Raw genomic sequence first — 13,478 nt, 5'->3', positions numbered from 1 at the left:
GCTTACATTCGATCAGAAATGGCAGTGATCCGAGTTTAATGTGCTACAGCTGTGTATAATTTCAGCTGTGTATAATTTCAGGTGCTCACTATACGGGTAGACTGCGCTATCCCACCAGGCATCGCTGCTGGAACAGCGTGTAGCATTTACTGCTTTTCTAGGTAGCTCAAGTACAGCATGCAAACGAAAAAAATAAACACAAGCACAAAAAAACCCACACACACATATAAGAAAATGCGAACGAAATAACGTTGGAATTTTTCACAACTGAAATGGAGTCACGAAGAAAACATGAACGTTGTAAGTAAATTCCTGTTAAATTATAAAAAAAAACGAACGACGACAATTCCTGTTATTTCTCGAACGAATTTTTATAAATTTTATCGACTTTGTAATAAATATTAATTTAGAGCATGTATCATCTACTGTACTTTTCAGATTACGTTTATAACAGTTTATAAAAGAGTCTTGTATTTTATTAGGTCTTGTATTAAAAGGAAAGTACGTTTTTCTTATATTATCTTCTCCAAGTCAAAATAAGAAACTGATTTTTAAGTCGCAAAATGAGTTAAACAAACTTGCAAAGTGAATAAAATGCAACCCTATGTTGCATATGGTGAAAACTGGATGTTTTAATAGCAGAATCGCTGGCGCCGAATTGCTTTCCCTACACACCCGAGCTTCATCAGGAGAGCACGGGAAATAGTAGCTTTGGATTGGTTTGCAAAAAGATTTAAATCAATGAATTGCGGTTATTTTTGCTAATCTGTTTAATTACGTGGAATTAGTAAAAACGGAAAGACTGTGTTCCGAGACTGTGCGTCTAGTGGTAAATACAGCGGATTGAAAGGGAGCTTCTGTGAGCAGAGTGGCGCAGCGGAAGCGTGCTGGGCCCATAACCCAGAGGTCGATGGATCGAAACCATCCTCTGCTAGCTGTTTTGTTATGAATCCTTCCCTACAAAGCGAATCCTTTTATTTTGAGCTTTTTCTCCTACACATAAATATTTTTAAATATTGAAGTTTTTTCCCGCTTCGTGTCCGGGAAAATAAACGGGACTGTTGGATTGAGCAGGTTTAACTATCAAGAAAAAGAGCCTTCTACCGTGTGACCGCGTGGCCTAATGGATAAGGCGTCTGACTTCGGATCAGAAGATTGAGGGTTCGAGTCCCTTCGTGGTCGTTTTTTTTCCCTCAAAAAATATCTTAATTCATTAAACATAAAGATAAACTAGAAATAATCGTTTCCCTACTTAGCTTTGTTACTCCAAAGTTTTTTTTTATACGTAATGTCGAACTCTTTGTATAAAGCTAAAGACAAACCGGGACAATCCTCGTCACCTGGGCTGATGATAGTTTTACCATTGTTTTCCTGGATACGTTAGAGTGGTTTTAAGGAAAGCTTATATTGCTCTATTTGTATAAGAAAAACACATTAATATAAAAAAAAGATATCAAAATATTTATAAGAATTAAACATTTTGAAATTTAAAACGAATAAAATGGACATTATTTCATGTATGAGCCCCAGTGGCCTAATGGATAAGGCACTGGCCTCCTAAGCCAGGGATTGTGGGTTCGAGTCCCATCTGGGGTGAAACATTTTTTCGCAATTTTGAACGAAATTATATTTTTATATAGATCAAGACTTCATGCTTGCAAAGAATATAAATAATATAACTTTAAAACATTTATAAAAAAAAACATCTCGCTCGAGGCAAAAATGTTTGGATATCAATGATCCAAAACCGTTTCAAACGAAATAATCTGCTACTGTTTTTTACCGCAGAAGAAAAACTGTGGATAGGAATCGGCTCGTGGAGTTTGAGAATCGCAGCAGCAAAACTGAAAAGGAATATAAACGTCTCCCAAAACAATATAAAATAAAGAACTTTAGTTAGGTACGTTGTAACGTGTACGAGTTAACCATCGGTATGCCATCGAAGCGCAAGTGTTTCTTTTTCGGTATAGATAACCTTTTTCTCTTTACCTGACAGTTTAAATTATTCACAATTTCAGCAATGGTATAATTAAATGAAGTGTGTGGATAGAAGATCCGTGAATGCGACCGGAAATACGTAATGCAAGATTTCTGAAAGTGAATATGAAACTAGAAAGCGCATTGAACGAATTAATCTCCGTTTCAGGCCACTGCCCTCAGGCAAGAGATACAAGAGCATACGGACACTTAATACCAGATTCTTCAATAGCGTCCATCTACAAGCACTGCGATATGCGAACACATTTAGCCATGCCCCTCGGACCACACCTACACCATCTACATCATTATAATTGTATTTATTGCACATCTCCAGTCATTGTTCTTACACGTCTGCATTGTTTACAGTCCAACTGTTTACGTCTTTACTTGTACATTGTCTACTGTTTGTTTGTATATTGTCTTGATGCACTGTCTGCACTCTGTGTTTTTACACTTTTTTTTTAACAATCGAGACTTTCTGTAAGAATTCCATTGTACCAGTACATGTACCGGTTACACATGGCAATAAAGTTCAAGTTCTACTCATGGGTCGATTTCCACTGTTCGGTTATTATAATAATGAATGCAATCCCGTTTTAAAGCGTTGCTTCCGAATCGTTTTGGTTTATGGCCAGCGTTCATCTGGTTATATAATAAATGAGGGCTTGATTTTTAACTAGTTCAGCAATCTACAGAAATATTCTGTTCTATCATAATCACAATACAATAAATTATTGCATTTATAAAGGACATTAAGGAGACAAAACTAAATCGGAAATAGGATCAATCGAAAACTTGGTCTTGGAACAGAACAGAAATGTTTCTTCACAGCTGTCTGTTCCAAGACCAGGCTTTCTAACCACCTCCCATTCATTTACAGGTGCCGTTGTTATAATAACAATCAAAAATCACTTTTTATCTTCAGTAAAAGACTTCAAAAATTAACTTAAAAGCTTAAAACTTAAAAGTCTTTTCCCAATGAATAGGGCCCAATACAAGCTCGAATCCATTTGCCTGGTGTTGCACAAGCATCTGAACATCTGTTCACAAGGCTAATCCAATTAATACTATGTTGTTTCTTAGGATCTACAGTATGTTGCCCATTCAAATGACGGTTCTTTTTTGACACTGAAAACTGGGATCGACTATTGCTATCTAATGTGTCCTCTTAAAGGCTCTATAACTAAATTGTCTTTAACTTATGTCTTAACTTACCTTTAACTGAAACGATGACAACTGGGCAGTTATTACAACAGCATTACACTTGTGTGCACTGAACCAGGTGCAATGATGCAGTGCCATCTTCTTCTGCACAATGAACTGCACATGGGGTCAATGTAGAAATAATGTGATATACCAAACACAGAGTAGATTTTATTACATTGTTATTTTGGCAGATATTTTTTTACAAATCTGTTGCAAGTACAATATAATGTGGGGTGAAAACTCTTGCACCCAAATATGCCAAACACATGCAGAACAGGACAAGTCGGGTCCTGTCTTCATTTCAGGACAGGGTTTTCAGTCCAAACCCACACGCCTGCTTTGTTTCAGATCTGAGTGCATCTTCTTCTGCTTCAGCCGTTCCTGGTGCATCTTCTCTAACCTGTGCAAAGTAACCATGAAATTAAAAGAATGGCACAAAATGGCAGTTTTGGGGAGGTTGCAAAGTTGTTGTTTTTTTCATAAGCAAGCAAACACAAACATTCATCCACCATTTAACCTCTCCTTCCAATTCATGGTCATGGGAGAGCCAGAGCCTGTCCCGGCAAGCAATGGACGGAAGGCAGGATACACCCTGGATGGACTCCAGTCCATCGTAGTGCAGGCACACACATAGATATGCTTAGACTCAAAACAGAGCAACTTTTCCACAAACAAGTTAACCTTCTAGTATGTATATGGACTGTGGGAGGAAACTGGAGCACCTCTAGGAAACAGCAGTCTCAAAGAGCAGCTTTTCACTACTCTCCCCCGAGAGGTAACTGGTTCACTCCGCTTTCTCGTTATATATTACCAGTCCTGTTTCTGTCTTTCAATTTAGCATTGGAGACAAAAGACCCTGTAACATCTAAACAGTTTTTAGTGTTAATAGTGTGGCGTTGGAAGTAACAGGTCCAGCAAGTACCAGTGAAAACACTTCTCAATTTCTCACTTGATCAATTAAAAAAGGATTCAAGAATGGTCACTGATACATATTTCAATGTCTGCTCCGAGGAAATATTTAATCCGTCTACTTCTAAGCTCTGACCTGATGCAGAACAGTTCTTTATCAGAGATAAAGCTGATTAAGAAAAAAGAAATCTGTAAAGCAAAGGTTATAATATGAACTTTGGAAAGCAAAAGTTTGAAGTTGTTTACTGACCACAAATGCTGAATTCGGAGTAGATCTGATATTTGTCCTCTGTGCAATGTAGCACAGGTTTTCAAGGTTTCTGGCTTTCTCCAGAGAGGTAACAAATTCAGTGCCATTTCAGTCACACAACTCAGTCCCAGTTAAGATCAAACTTTTAATAAACATTTTTTGATCCCCTTTGAAACTTATTTCTAGCACACAATAAGAGCTTAATTTTCTAATGGGATGTTTTGCAGAACTGTCATATTGCAAAAACAGTCAAAGATTAGTATTTAATATGCAGTGGAAAAACAGCGTACATTTCCAGTTGAAGTGCTGAAGATTCAAATGGAAAAACCTGTAGCTTTGTTTTCCCCAGTTAAAAATTCTTGAACTGCCATTAATTTACAAGGTGATATTTTGTAAATGTAGAAAATAAAACAATCAGCAATTAAGAACATAATAAAGGTTACAAATGAGAATTTGGCCCATTTAGCTAATTTGGTAAAAGTCAGTTCTAGCAGAGGACCTCTGGGACATGGATCCAGAACAGTTCTGCTGCACTACTCTGCTAGGCAAAAGCCGGTGTTGGCACTGTTCAAATTAATTTCTCACAAGAATTAACACCAGTGTCTTGTGGGGGGTACCTGGTTTTTCGAAGAGCCTTGTCTTCCTCTGATGGCTCCTTGGGCTTGAGGCTGGCCTCCGCTATAATGTCGCCAATCTTTTGCAGACAATCCGCCAGGTTTCGCATCTGATACCGACTGGCTTCTGAAGTCACAATGAGCTCCCCAGATTTGTTGATTCGATTTTTATTCTTCAACACATCAAAAATAAGTCATCCACAAATCCACTTTCATAACATTTCCTTTTACACTTTTTGTTGAATTTATGAAACTCGATTATTGTGTTAATCTGAAATCTCATGTCAGGGTTGCTGTAGTTGCCAGATAACGGCATTTAACAGAAAGCCAAATCATTTGTGTATATAAGTTTTCCGAAGGGAAATTTAAAGGGGAACTGCAATACTATTTTTATATTTCGCGGTTAGAAATAATCAGCATTGATGAGTGCATTTCAAACCACAATAAAAGTAAAATATACACAGTAACTTGTATAAACATCAGTTTACATCACAAAATATATGACATTTCCAGCTATGCACAGCTGTGATTCAGAATGAGGCAACAAAACTTCTGCCGACATGTGCGGCCCTATGACATCGTAAACATTATAAACAAGCTTGTGAATACATCTCTTTTAATCCAATAGAAATATTGCTTTTGATTTTGAGACGGTTTTGCAGACAAAAACTACTTACTTGTTAACTCTGCACACAGATCGTGTTGGAACATTTCTGCAGTGAAATGTTGGCTGTACAACCTGTACTTATGCGTTTGTACATCGCATGACATTAGTCATTATGGCGACTAGTGAGCAGGAAGGGCCGCATCACGTCACAATTCATGGGAACTCCTGCTCTCGCCCCTGGTGAGACTGGGGTTTGTGACAACGTGGCAACTTACAGTACTTTCACAAAGGTCACAATTTTGTCCTTAATTCAAAATTAGTTTTTTGTCTCTAGAATGTCATTTAATTTATTTTGTTACAGAGATGCAATAATTGGTCTGAGAATTTAGGACTGTAGTTCCCCTTTAAATGTCACATACCTGCAAAAACAAACTCTCCAATACCATTCTCTTGAAGATCAAGATTGATCATTAAGAATTCAGTGAATATAATTTCGAGAATATGACTCTTGGAAATTTCAACTTTCTTGAATGGCACACATCAAGAGACTCAGAGGCTTCTAGCAAAGATTTCAAAAAGATTCTGAAATGTGCAGACTCCTTGAAAATAAAGATATAATGTAGCAATTATATTTTGGATTCACAAAATACAGATGAAGGTGCTACAGTACAATGTCGATGAAAACATGTTTCAAAATTTCAAAAGAGAAGAAACATGATCCAGATTCCACAGACATGCAGGCACTGTAACTCATAAAAATGACTTCATGTGCACCGCATACTGCTACTTACCTGTAGAATGATCTTCTGTCGTACATCCTCTGGTATCCAGTCGGCTGTTTGGACATGGAAGCGAATTTCTGCTTTTGTGTTAACTAAATAAAATCAGAATTATTTTTTTTAGGGTTGCTGTTCTTGTGACAAAAGAATTGTTTATTAACTTTTTTTATGGCGTGTGCAGTTGAATTTAAATGTTATACACATCCTCAGTGGTAACTCTATCTTCATTAATTTCAAAAGCACATTATGTGTGTTTTACCTTGGTTATAATAATAATAATCCTTACACATACAGGTATATAGCCCTTTTCTGGACACTCCACTGCCAAAGTCACTATCAGTGATAAAGCCAATTTATAGAGGGGGATTATTAAGAGGCCAGGTTATTAAAAGGGGAATTTTGGGTTAACACCCCTCTTCTTTTTAAGAAAACCCTGGAATTTTTATTGACAAGAGAGAGTCAGGACCTCAGTTTTATGTCTCATCCAAATGATGGCGCCTTTTTACAGTATAATGTCCCCATCACTATACTGTGGCACCCACTAACACCTCCTTCAGCAGCAATCTTAACTTCCCCAGGAGGTCTCCCATCCAGGTACTGGCTTGACTCACACTTGCTTAGCTTCAGTGTGGTACCAGATGTGAGCTGCAAGGTGAATAAGCTGCTGGTTTAAGCTCCTTGTGAAGAGTCTACCTTATTCTTTAGTTCTAAAGTTATTGAAACCACACTTTATTGGATATGTGATAAAAACTCTTTTCTGGCCCACATCCCACTGCATGAATCGAGAGCTTTTTAATTACCTTTGTTCACATGCTGCCCGCCTGGTCCACTGCTTCGACTGTACGTCACAGTGAGCCGATCTGTATGAGAAGCAAAATCTGTCTATGTAAAAAGGCCCAGATGCATCCCGTCTGGGTTGACCAGAGGGCATTACTTTACAGTGACTTTGTTTTACTCAAAAGCTGTACATAGCAAGTGAATCAAAAGGGATCAATAAAAAGATTAACCTCTCAAACCCTCAGAGCCAAGAATTTCCATTAAAAACATTTAATTTATAATACAAAAGTCATATCCAAAAAGACAATGTTTTCAACATGCACATAAATATTTAGTACAAACAGAATTTGGTATGTTACAATCTTCATCATGATGAAATTTATTTTGCAATAAAAACATCTTAGCTTTTGTGTTATGAGAAAAAGAACAACTGATATTTTATATAATGTGAATACAGAGTCTGCTATTAGAAACAAAATGTTTTAAGAGTGCAGCTATTTTTAAAATTCGTGATATGTTAAAACTAGCAGCTGTGATAATAGACACACAACACATACCAAGAGGAATGTCAGTAGAATTCTGTAGGCTGCAATCCTTAAAAATAAAAAGGTAAAAAATGAATTAAACATATAGTGACATTTCTAAAGATGTGTAGGACAAATTTTATATAAGGTGGTAACCTATAACTCTGAGGTGAAAATAAAATTTTAATAAATGATTTAGAATACCTATGTTTACCTCAAAATAAATGGATTTTCTGAGCCTGCTAAAACTATATATGCTAATAGTGGTAACCATTCACTAAACCATACAACTATATCAGAATACACCACAGGGCTGTTAAGCGTGCTCCAGCAGACAATACAGCAAGTCACCCCCAGGTTTTCTAAAACCTCGGAACACTGTCATTCAGTGCAATGATTTGCTTAGTGTTACTCATGTTCAATAACGCCACAAAGCATCAAAAAGCAAAGTTAATTATGTTAAACATACCGATTACATGAGTGTCCCTATGACTTTATTAGATGACGATGAATTGCCTTACTTTAAATGTAATATGACGTACCCGAGAATAATCTGCTGCTGAGCGTCCATAGTCGAAGCAAGAACTGGGATATATCTTATCCAAACTGTATGCGCTCTTAAACTCAGTCCCAAGGTTTCTATGGAGGAAACCAGTATGAATTCGAACCGATCCCAGAGTGAACCGAACAGGGCGCGCACACAAGCACCTCAGTAGGGGAGCTGCCATCTTGAACGGGTCTCTGTGCGACACTTCTCGTCACTTTTACAGCAATTGTTTTCAATTTCCGGCACTATGTCTTGGGTTTATTAACCCGTGACCCTTGAGAAATCGAAATCTCAGAAGTTTGTGCGAGTGATCATGTAAATGCACGTTTTAGTTAGGAAAGTCAAGTTACATCAAGCGTGTAATTTATGTTAACAAGTCTTTATAATTGCTAAAAGTATGGATTTAAAGTTAATATCGAAACCTGAATGGAGTTGTTTCTTTTACATAAAACATGGCTCTTATAACTTTAAAATAGTATCTAAACACATGTCCACCAATCTGTAGATGAAACAAGGATGTTGTAAAAAATAAAAAGCACACAGGTTCCACCGAGATTTGAACTCGGATCGCTGGATTCAGAGTCCAGAGTGCTAACCATTACACCATGGAACCACAAGATGACGCGCCCTCTTTCCCTTTGATATGCAATGAGACAATGCTTTTTACGTAAACTACGACGCGACTAACCTACATCGTAACAAATTCCGAGGATAAAAATGTAATTTTTCTGAGAACTCCGATTTGTATAATTCTGTAAATAATGTATATACTTCCACAGAAATTTGTCTATGGTCAGCTGCACTTTCTCCATCTATGATCAATTCTTTGAGACCAATTATATGATCAATTCTTTGTTATTATTCTGTCGCGTTCTAATTTGAAGAAATAGTGTGTGTTTTTCCATTTCCATTTCGCTCTTGATCTCATATAGACCCCTCTTGCTTTTCTAATATATCATTCAATTCATTGAGACATTTACTTAGATTTGACTTTATAAATTCATTTAAGCAAGGTTTAGTACAGTATGTATTAATGTCCTTAATTAGAAGGTCTTATTTTTGTTTGGTATAATTGTTTGGTATATTTTATTGAGAATTCTCTCATTTAAAAATTTAAATATTCCCATTTTCCAGTAGGTGTACCTAGATCCGTTTTTATTATAAACATTGTCAATTAGTGATTTTATATGCTTAGAAAATGTATCATTATTTAGCAAGTCGTTATTAAATTTCCAATATTTCTTGGAGTGGTTTCCATTATTTGCTTTTAGAGTTAGAGAAATTGCTGCATGGTCCGTGAGTGGGGCTGCAGAAATTTCTGTTCAAGATACAAATTGAAACACGGGATCAGAGACAAGCCAATAATCAAGTCTTGATTGAAGCGTAGCATTTAGTTTAAAACAAGTGTATATTTTACTACATGGGTGCATTTTCCTCCAAATATGGCCAACTCCTAAGTTGGCAGCAAAATCATTTACTATTGTTTTGTGGGGAGAGTTATGTTTGGGTGGACCTCAAGGCATTCATCAGGACACATATTAAAGTCTTCTCCTAATTAGTTTCTCAGTTGGAAATGTGATTCTTAATTGGCTTATTATTGCTAGGATTTCTTCCTTCAAATTTCTGTTCTGTTTTAAATTATTTTAACCATATAAACTGGCCATGATAAGAAAGCAATCATCCAAAGCTAAAACAATTATTACATAAAATCACAACCCCTGTTGACCTACATGGCTGAAAACAACGTGGTCACTCCATTGATTGCATTGACTGAATCTAATATTTGCTTTTTGTTCTTTGCAGAACAGCAACATGGCTTTACATTTAATAGCATTAACACTAAAGATAGCATTTAGCATTGACGATAACTGAGTTTCCATTAGAACGAAGAACAAAGAAATGTTGAACAATAAAGAACAAAGACACTTTTCACTTAATATAGCAAGGTAGTAGAATAAAGTGTCCCTGACTCTTTTTTTAACATCCACAGTTATATTAATTTCCGATAATAAACAGAGTGTTTGACATTATTCTTTTACTGAAACATTGATATAAGCCACAGGGCCGCCGCGGAAGTAGGCCCTCTCACCTTTCCTCCTCGTCTGCTCCACCTGTGGCCAGAGTTCAGCTCTGGCTTCTCTGTCTGCTTTAATTAAGTCCTCATAAAACCGTATGCCCAGCTCTTTGCAGACACACATACCGAATTGACCAAGGACTTGTCATTTTCTGGGTTTTCCTCATTCAGTCCTTTTAGCCGAAGACCCTATCTGCATTTGTATCTCTCCTGTTCCGAGCACATTTTTTTAAAACCTGTTTTCATTTGGGAGTAGATTAAGTCATTTCTCTAGATCCGAGATTTTCAATTCACGATCTTCCAGTTCTGCAGAAATGAATTCAAGAGATTTGGACAGTGAAACCACCATCGCTGTGTTTTGTTTCATTTGATCTTGTAAATTTAGGAGCTTATCATCCTCAGAATTGAAACTTTTTGTAAGATTTTGTATTGCTTCCAAAATTGCCAAATTAGTAGTGCCTGTCATTCCTGCTACCTTTGATTTTTTCGCTGACAAACTTTAGTTGGCGTATTAATTATCTTTTGCCTTTCTATCTCATTATCCGTGGTCATTCCTGTGATATTTTTTAGGTAGTCGTGATCGCCTGATGCTACGCCTTTCGCGTTCTCACTCAAACTTCTTTTTGAAGGGACAGAATACAAAATAGCTTGGTTAATTTTAACTTTGGAACTTGCCATTCTTCCTTTAGAATTAACCCAACTGGTTCAGTTGAAAATCTACGTTAACTTTAGGAGCCTCTTCAAGTTTGTGAATTATGGGACTTTCTAGAGAGAGAGCATTAACCCGGGCCTCGGGAATTCTACCACTGAAAAACCAAAGCATGCACAAGACCTTTGCCAAATAACTTGACCACATCTGTAATCCAAACCTTCCTGTAAATAAGCAATGAATGCACTGTTCAAAGTCATCTAAAGTAAGCTTAACAGCCTGGACTGAAACTTGCTAAACCAGCCCTGTTCACACACCACTTCTGTACGTCTGCAACATAGGAAGGCTCAATGAACTTTGCATGTCTGACTCTACCAAGGAAGTATAAAAGAGACCTGCACTGGCTGAACATTGAACCTGGGTCACACTGAAAATTTGCTCCCAAATAACTCAGCCAGATCTGCTACCCAAGCCTTCCTGTAATTTAGCAATGAATGCACAGTTTAAAGTGATCTAAAGTAAGGTTAGTGGCATGGACTGAAACTGTCTAAACCAGACAACTTTGGACACCGCTTTTGTATGTATGCAACCTCGGCACAATGAACTTTGCTCGTCTGAATGTACCAAGGACGAGTAAAAGAGACCTGCATTGGCCGGGAATCGAACCCGGGCCTCCCGCGTGGCAGGCGAGAATTCTACCACTGAACCACCAATGCCTGTATGAAGTGTTTTCTAAATAATGTCATCAAATCTGTAACCCAAGCCATACCACATACTAAATCATCAAGGAATGCACTGTTCAATGTCATTTAGAGTTAACTTAGCGGCATGGACTAAAACAGCCTAAACCAGCCATGTTTGGATACCACTGCAGTATGTATCCAACATAGGAAGACACAATGAGCCAAGGAGCTAAGCTTCATGGCATGGGCTTGCAGGATGGACTAAAACGGAGTATTTGAAAACAGAACTTTAAAAATAATTGTTTTGGCCACAACCATAACTTTGATATCTATATTCAGAGATAAAACCAACCACGAAGGGACTCGAACCCTCAATCTTCTGATCCGAAGTCAGACGCCTTATCCATTAGGCCACGCGGTCACACACTAGTGAGGGTTGTGTATACTGAGTATACAGTATACTGAGAAAGGCATGAATGTATTTTTCCCCACTTTGCGATTAAATGCACGATTTAAAGTCAATTTTTTTAAAAAGACTAATGCTGTATATTCGCTATCAGCAGCTAAAAACGACCACGAAGGGACTCGAACCCTCAATCTTCTGATCCGAAGTCAGACGCCTTATCCATTAGGCCACGCGGTCATGTAAACGTCACGTGCGTGTAAGCACTCATGAGCGTTCAGCCTCCGGAAACTGCGTTCAATTCATAACGTAATGATGGCGGAGAGTAAAGAAATTAATAAGATGTATTTGTGGTTTAGAATGTTAGCATGTCTCTTTGATCTATTTGTGTCATTCTTCATCGGTCGTGTTTAGACTAGCATGTCTTGACGTCTGAAAGTGCTCAGTTTATTCAAAAACATCCTCAATTAAAGGAGGTGGACAGAAACAATCCCCTAGATATACGTGTGATAACAAAGATTTCTAGCTAGTAAGAAGATAATGTTCCCCGTAGCATATGCTTGATATCAAGTTTTGAAAATTATTTGTGAGAAGCGAACAAAACTTAATGCTCAATTTATAGTAAGAATCGCACGCTTTTAAACTGTGTCCAACATTATCATTAATAATAAAAGATAATTTAGGTCATAATGTAACATACATATGTATGCATGAGTAGTTTTGCAATATATATGACAGGAATTTGTATGACTTTCAAAATATTCGATTATATACAGTACGAAATCAAGCTCCAAAAGCTTAAACGTAAGGTATAAACTTAAGTGGGAAGATTCGAGAGATTATTCTTCCGTTTATTAAAAGAATTCCCTCCTTCGAGCCGGATTCGAACCAGCGACCTAAGGATGCCTGATATAACCGCTACAGTCCTCCGCTCTACCAACTGAGCTATCGAAGGCAGGCTGAATCGCACCCCTACACAGCTGCCACAAAAACAACCACATCCAGCCCCAACACACAATTGTGTAACGTGTTTCTCTAGTGGAGCATGGTGTTTATTTAAGTACAGTAATCGGACTTGAAACACAGGTGAGTGGAAAACGTCGCCCTTTTTTGGTTTTTCATGTGATCAGGTAAAATATGGCCATTTTTTAATTTAAAAGTTTCTTGCATTAGGTTTTGAAATAACATAAAACTTTGTGCAGAGAAAAGTAATGACGTTTTTCCACAGCACTAATAAATACGACCACACCACAAGAAACATTTGAATGGACAACAGTCTAGTGCAGTGTCCGGTACGTTTGATGCAAACATCAAACAGCCCTTGAACAAATTAAAACGAACTGTTTGTCAGATCCAAGAGAGATAAAGCCTGTGATTGTTTTCATTGAAATTCACCATATTTAAAACTACAACAAAAACGTTATTTTAGCAGAGGATGGTTTCGATCCATCGACCTCTGGGTTATGGGCCCAGCAC

The 13,478-nt window shown here is 37.4% G+C and overlaps 1 protein-coding gene and 7 non-coding genes across 8 annotated transcripts; 2 read left to right on the top strand and 6 right to left on the bottom strand.

Moving 5' to 3' along the window:
* The first annotated feature begins 1,109 nt into the window (after positions 1-1,109).
* Positions 1,110-1,182, top strand: trnar-ucg (transfer RNA arginine (anticodon UCG)). Its single transcript has one exon. It is a non-coding gene; the product is annotated as a tRNA-Arg (tRNA).
* Positions 1,183-1,523: 341 nt separating this feature from the next.
* On the top strand, positions 1,524-1,596 carry trnar-ccu (transfer RNA arginine (anticodon CCU)). The gene has a single exon. It is a non-coding gene; the product is annotated as a tRNA-Arg (tRNA).
* Positions 1,597-3,350: 1,754 nt separating this feature from the next.
* mrpl58 (mitochondrial ribosomal protein L58) lies at positions 3,351-8,394 on the bottom strand. The gene is made up of 6 exons (XM_088928082.1): positions 8,189-8,394; positions 7,680-7,716; positions 7,146-7,205; positions 6,358-6,440; positions 4,963-5,132; positions 3,351-3,586 (listed from the first exon to the last, which is right to left on the bottom strand). Exons 1-6 carry the CDS (start codon positions 8,372-8,374, stop codon positions 3,502-3,504), a joined length of 621 nt encoding a protein of 206 aa, XP_088784208.1. The 5' UTR covers positions 8,375-8,394; the 3' UTR covers positions 3,351-3,501.
* Positions 8,395-8,734: 340 nt separating this feature from the next.
* On the bottom strand, positions 8,735-8,806 carry trnaq-cug (transfer RNA glutamine (anticodon CUG)). The gene has a single exon. It is a non-coding gene; the product is annotated as a tRNA-Gln (tRNA).
* A 2,755-nt stretch (positions 8,807-11,561) lies between these two features.
* On the bottom strand, positions 11,562-11,632 carry trnag-gcc (transfer RNA glycine (anticodon GCC)). The gene has a single exon. It is a non-coding gene; the product is annotated as a tRNA-Gly (tRNA).
* Positions 11,633-11,947: 315 nt separating this feature from the next.
* Positions 11,948-12,020, bottom strand: trnar-ucg (transfer RNA arginine (anticodon UCG)). Its single transcript has one exon. It is a non-coding gene; the product is annotated as a tRNA-Arg (tRNA).
* A 149-nt stretch (positions 12,021-12,169) lies between these two features.
* On the bottom strand, positions 12,170-12,242 carry trnar-ucg (transfer RNA arginine (anticodon UCG)). Its single transcript has one exon. It is a non-coding gene; the product is annotated as a tRNA-Arg (tRNA).
* A 628-nt stretch (positions 12,243-12,870) lies between these two features.
* On the bottom strand, positions 12,871-12,957 carry trnay-gua (transfer RNA tyrosine (anticodon GUA)). The gene is given in 2 exon segments: positions 12,871-12,906; positions 12,921-12,957. It is a non-coding gene; the product is annotated as a tRNA-Tyr (tRNA).
* Positions 12,958-13,478: the final 521 nt, after the last annotated feature.

This window comes from Atractosteus spatula, chromosome 11 (assembly GCF_055471065.1).
Source record: "Atractosteus spatula isolate fAtrSpa1 chromosome 11, fAtrSpa1.hap1, whole genome shotgun sequence".
Classification (NCBI taxonomy): Eukaryota; Metazoa; Chordata; class Actinopteri; order Semionotiformes; family Lepisosteidae; genus Atractosteus; species Atractosteus spatula.
This window is presented reverse-complemented; position numbering and strand designations above follow the sequence as displayed.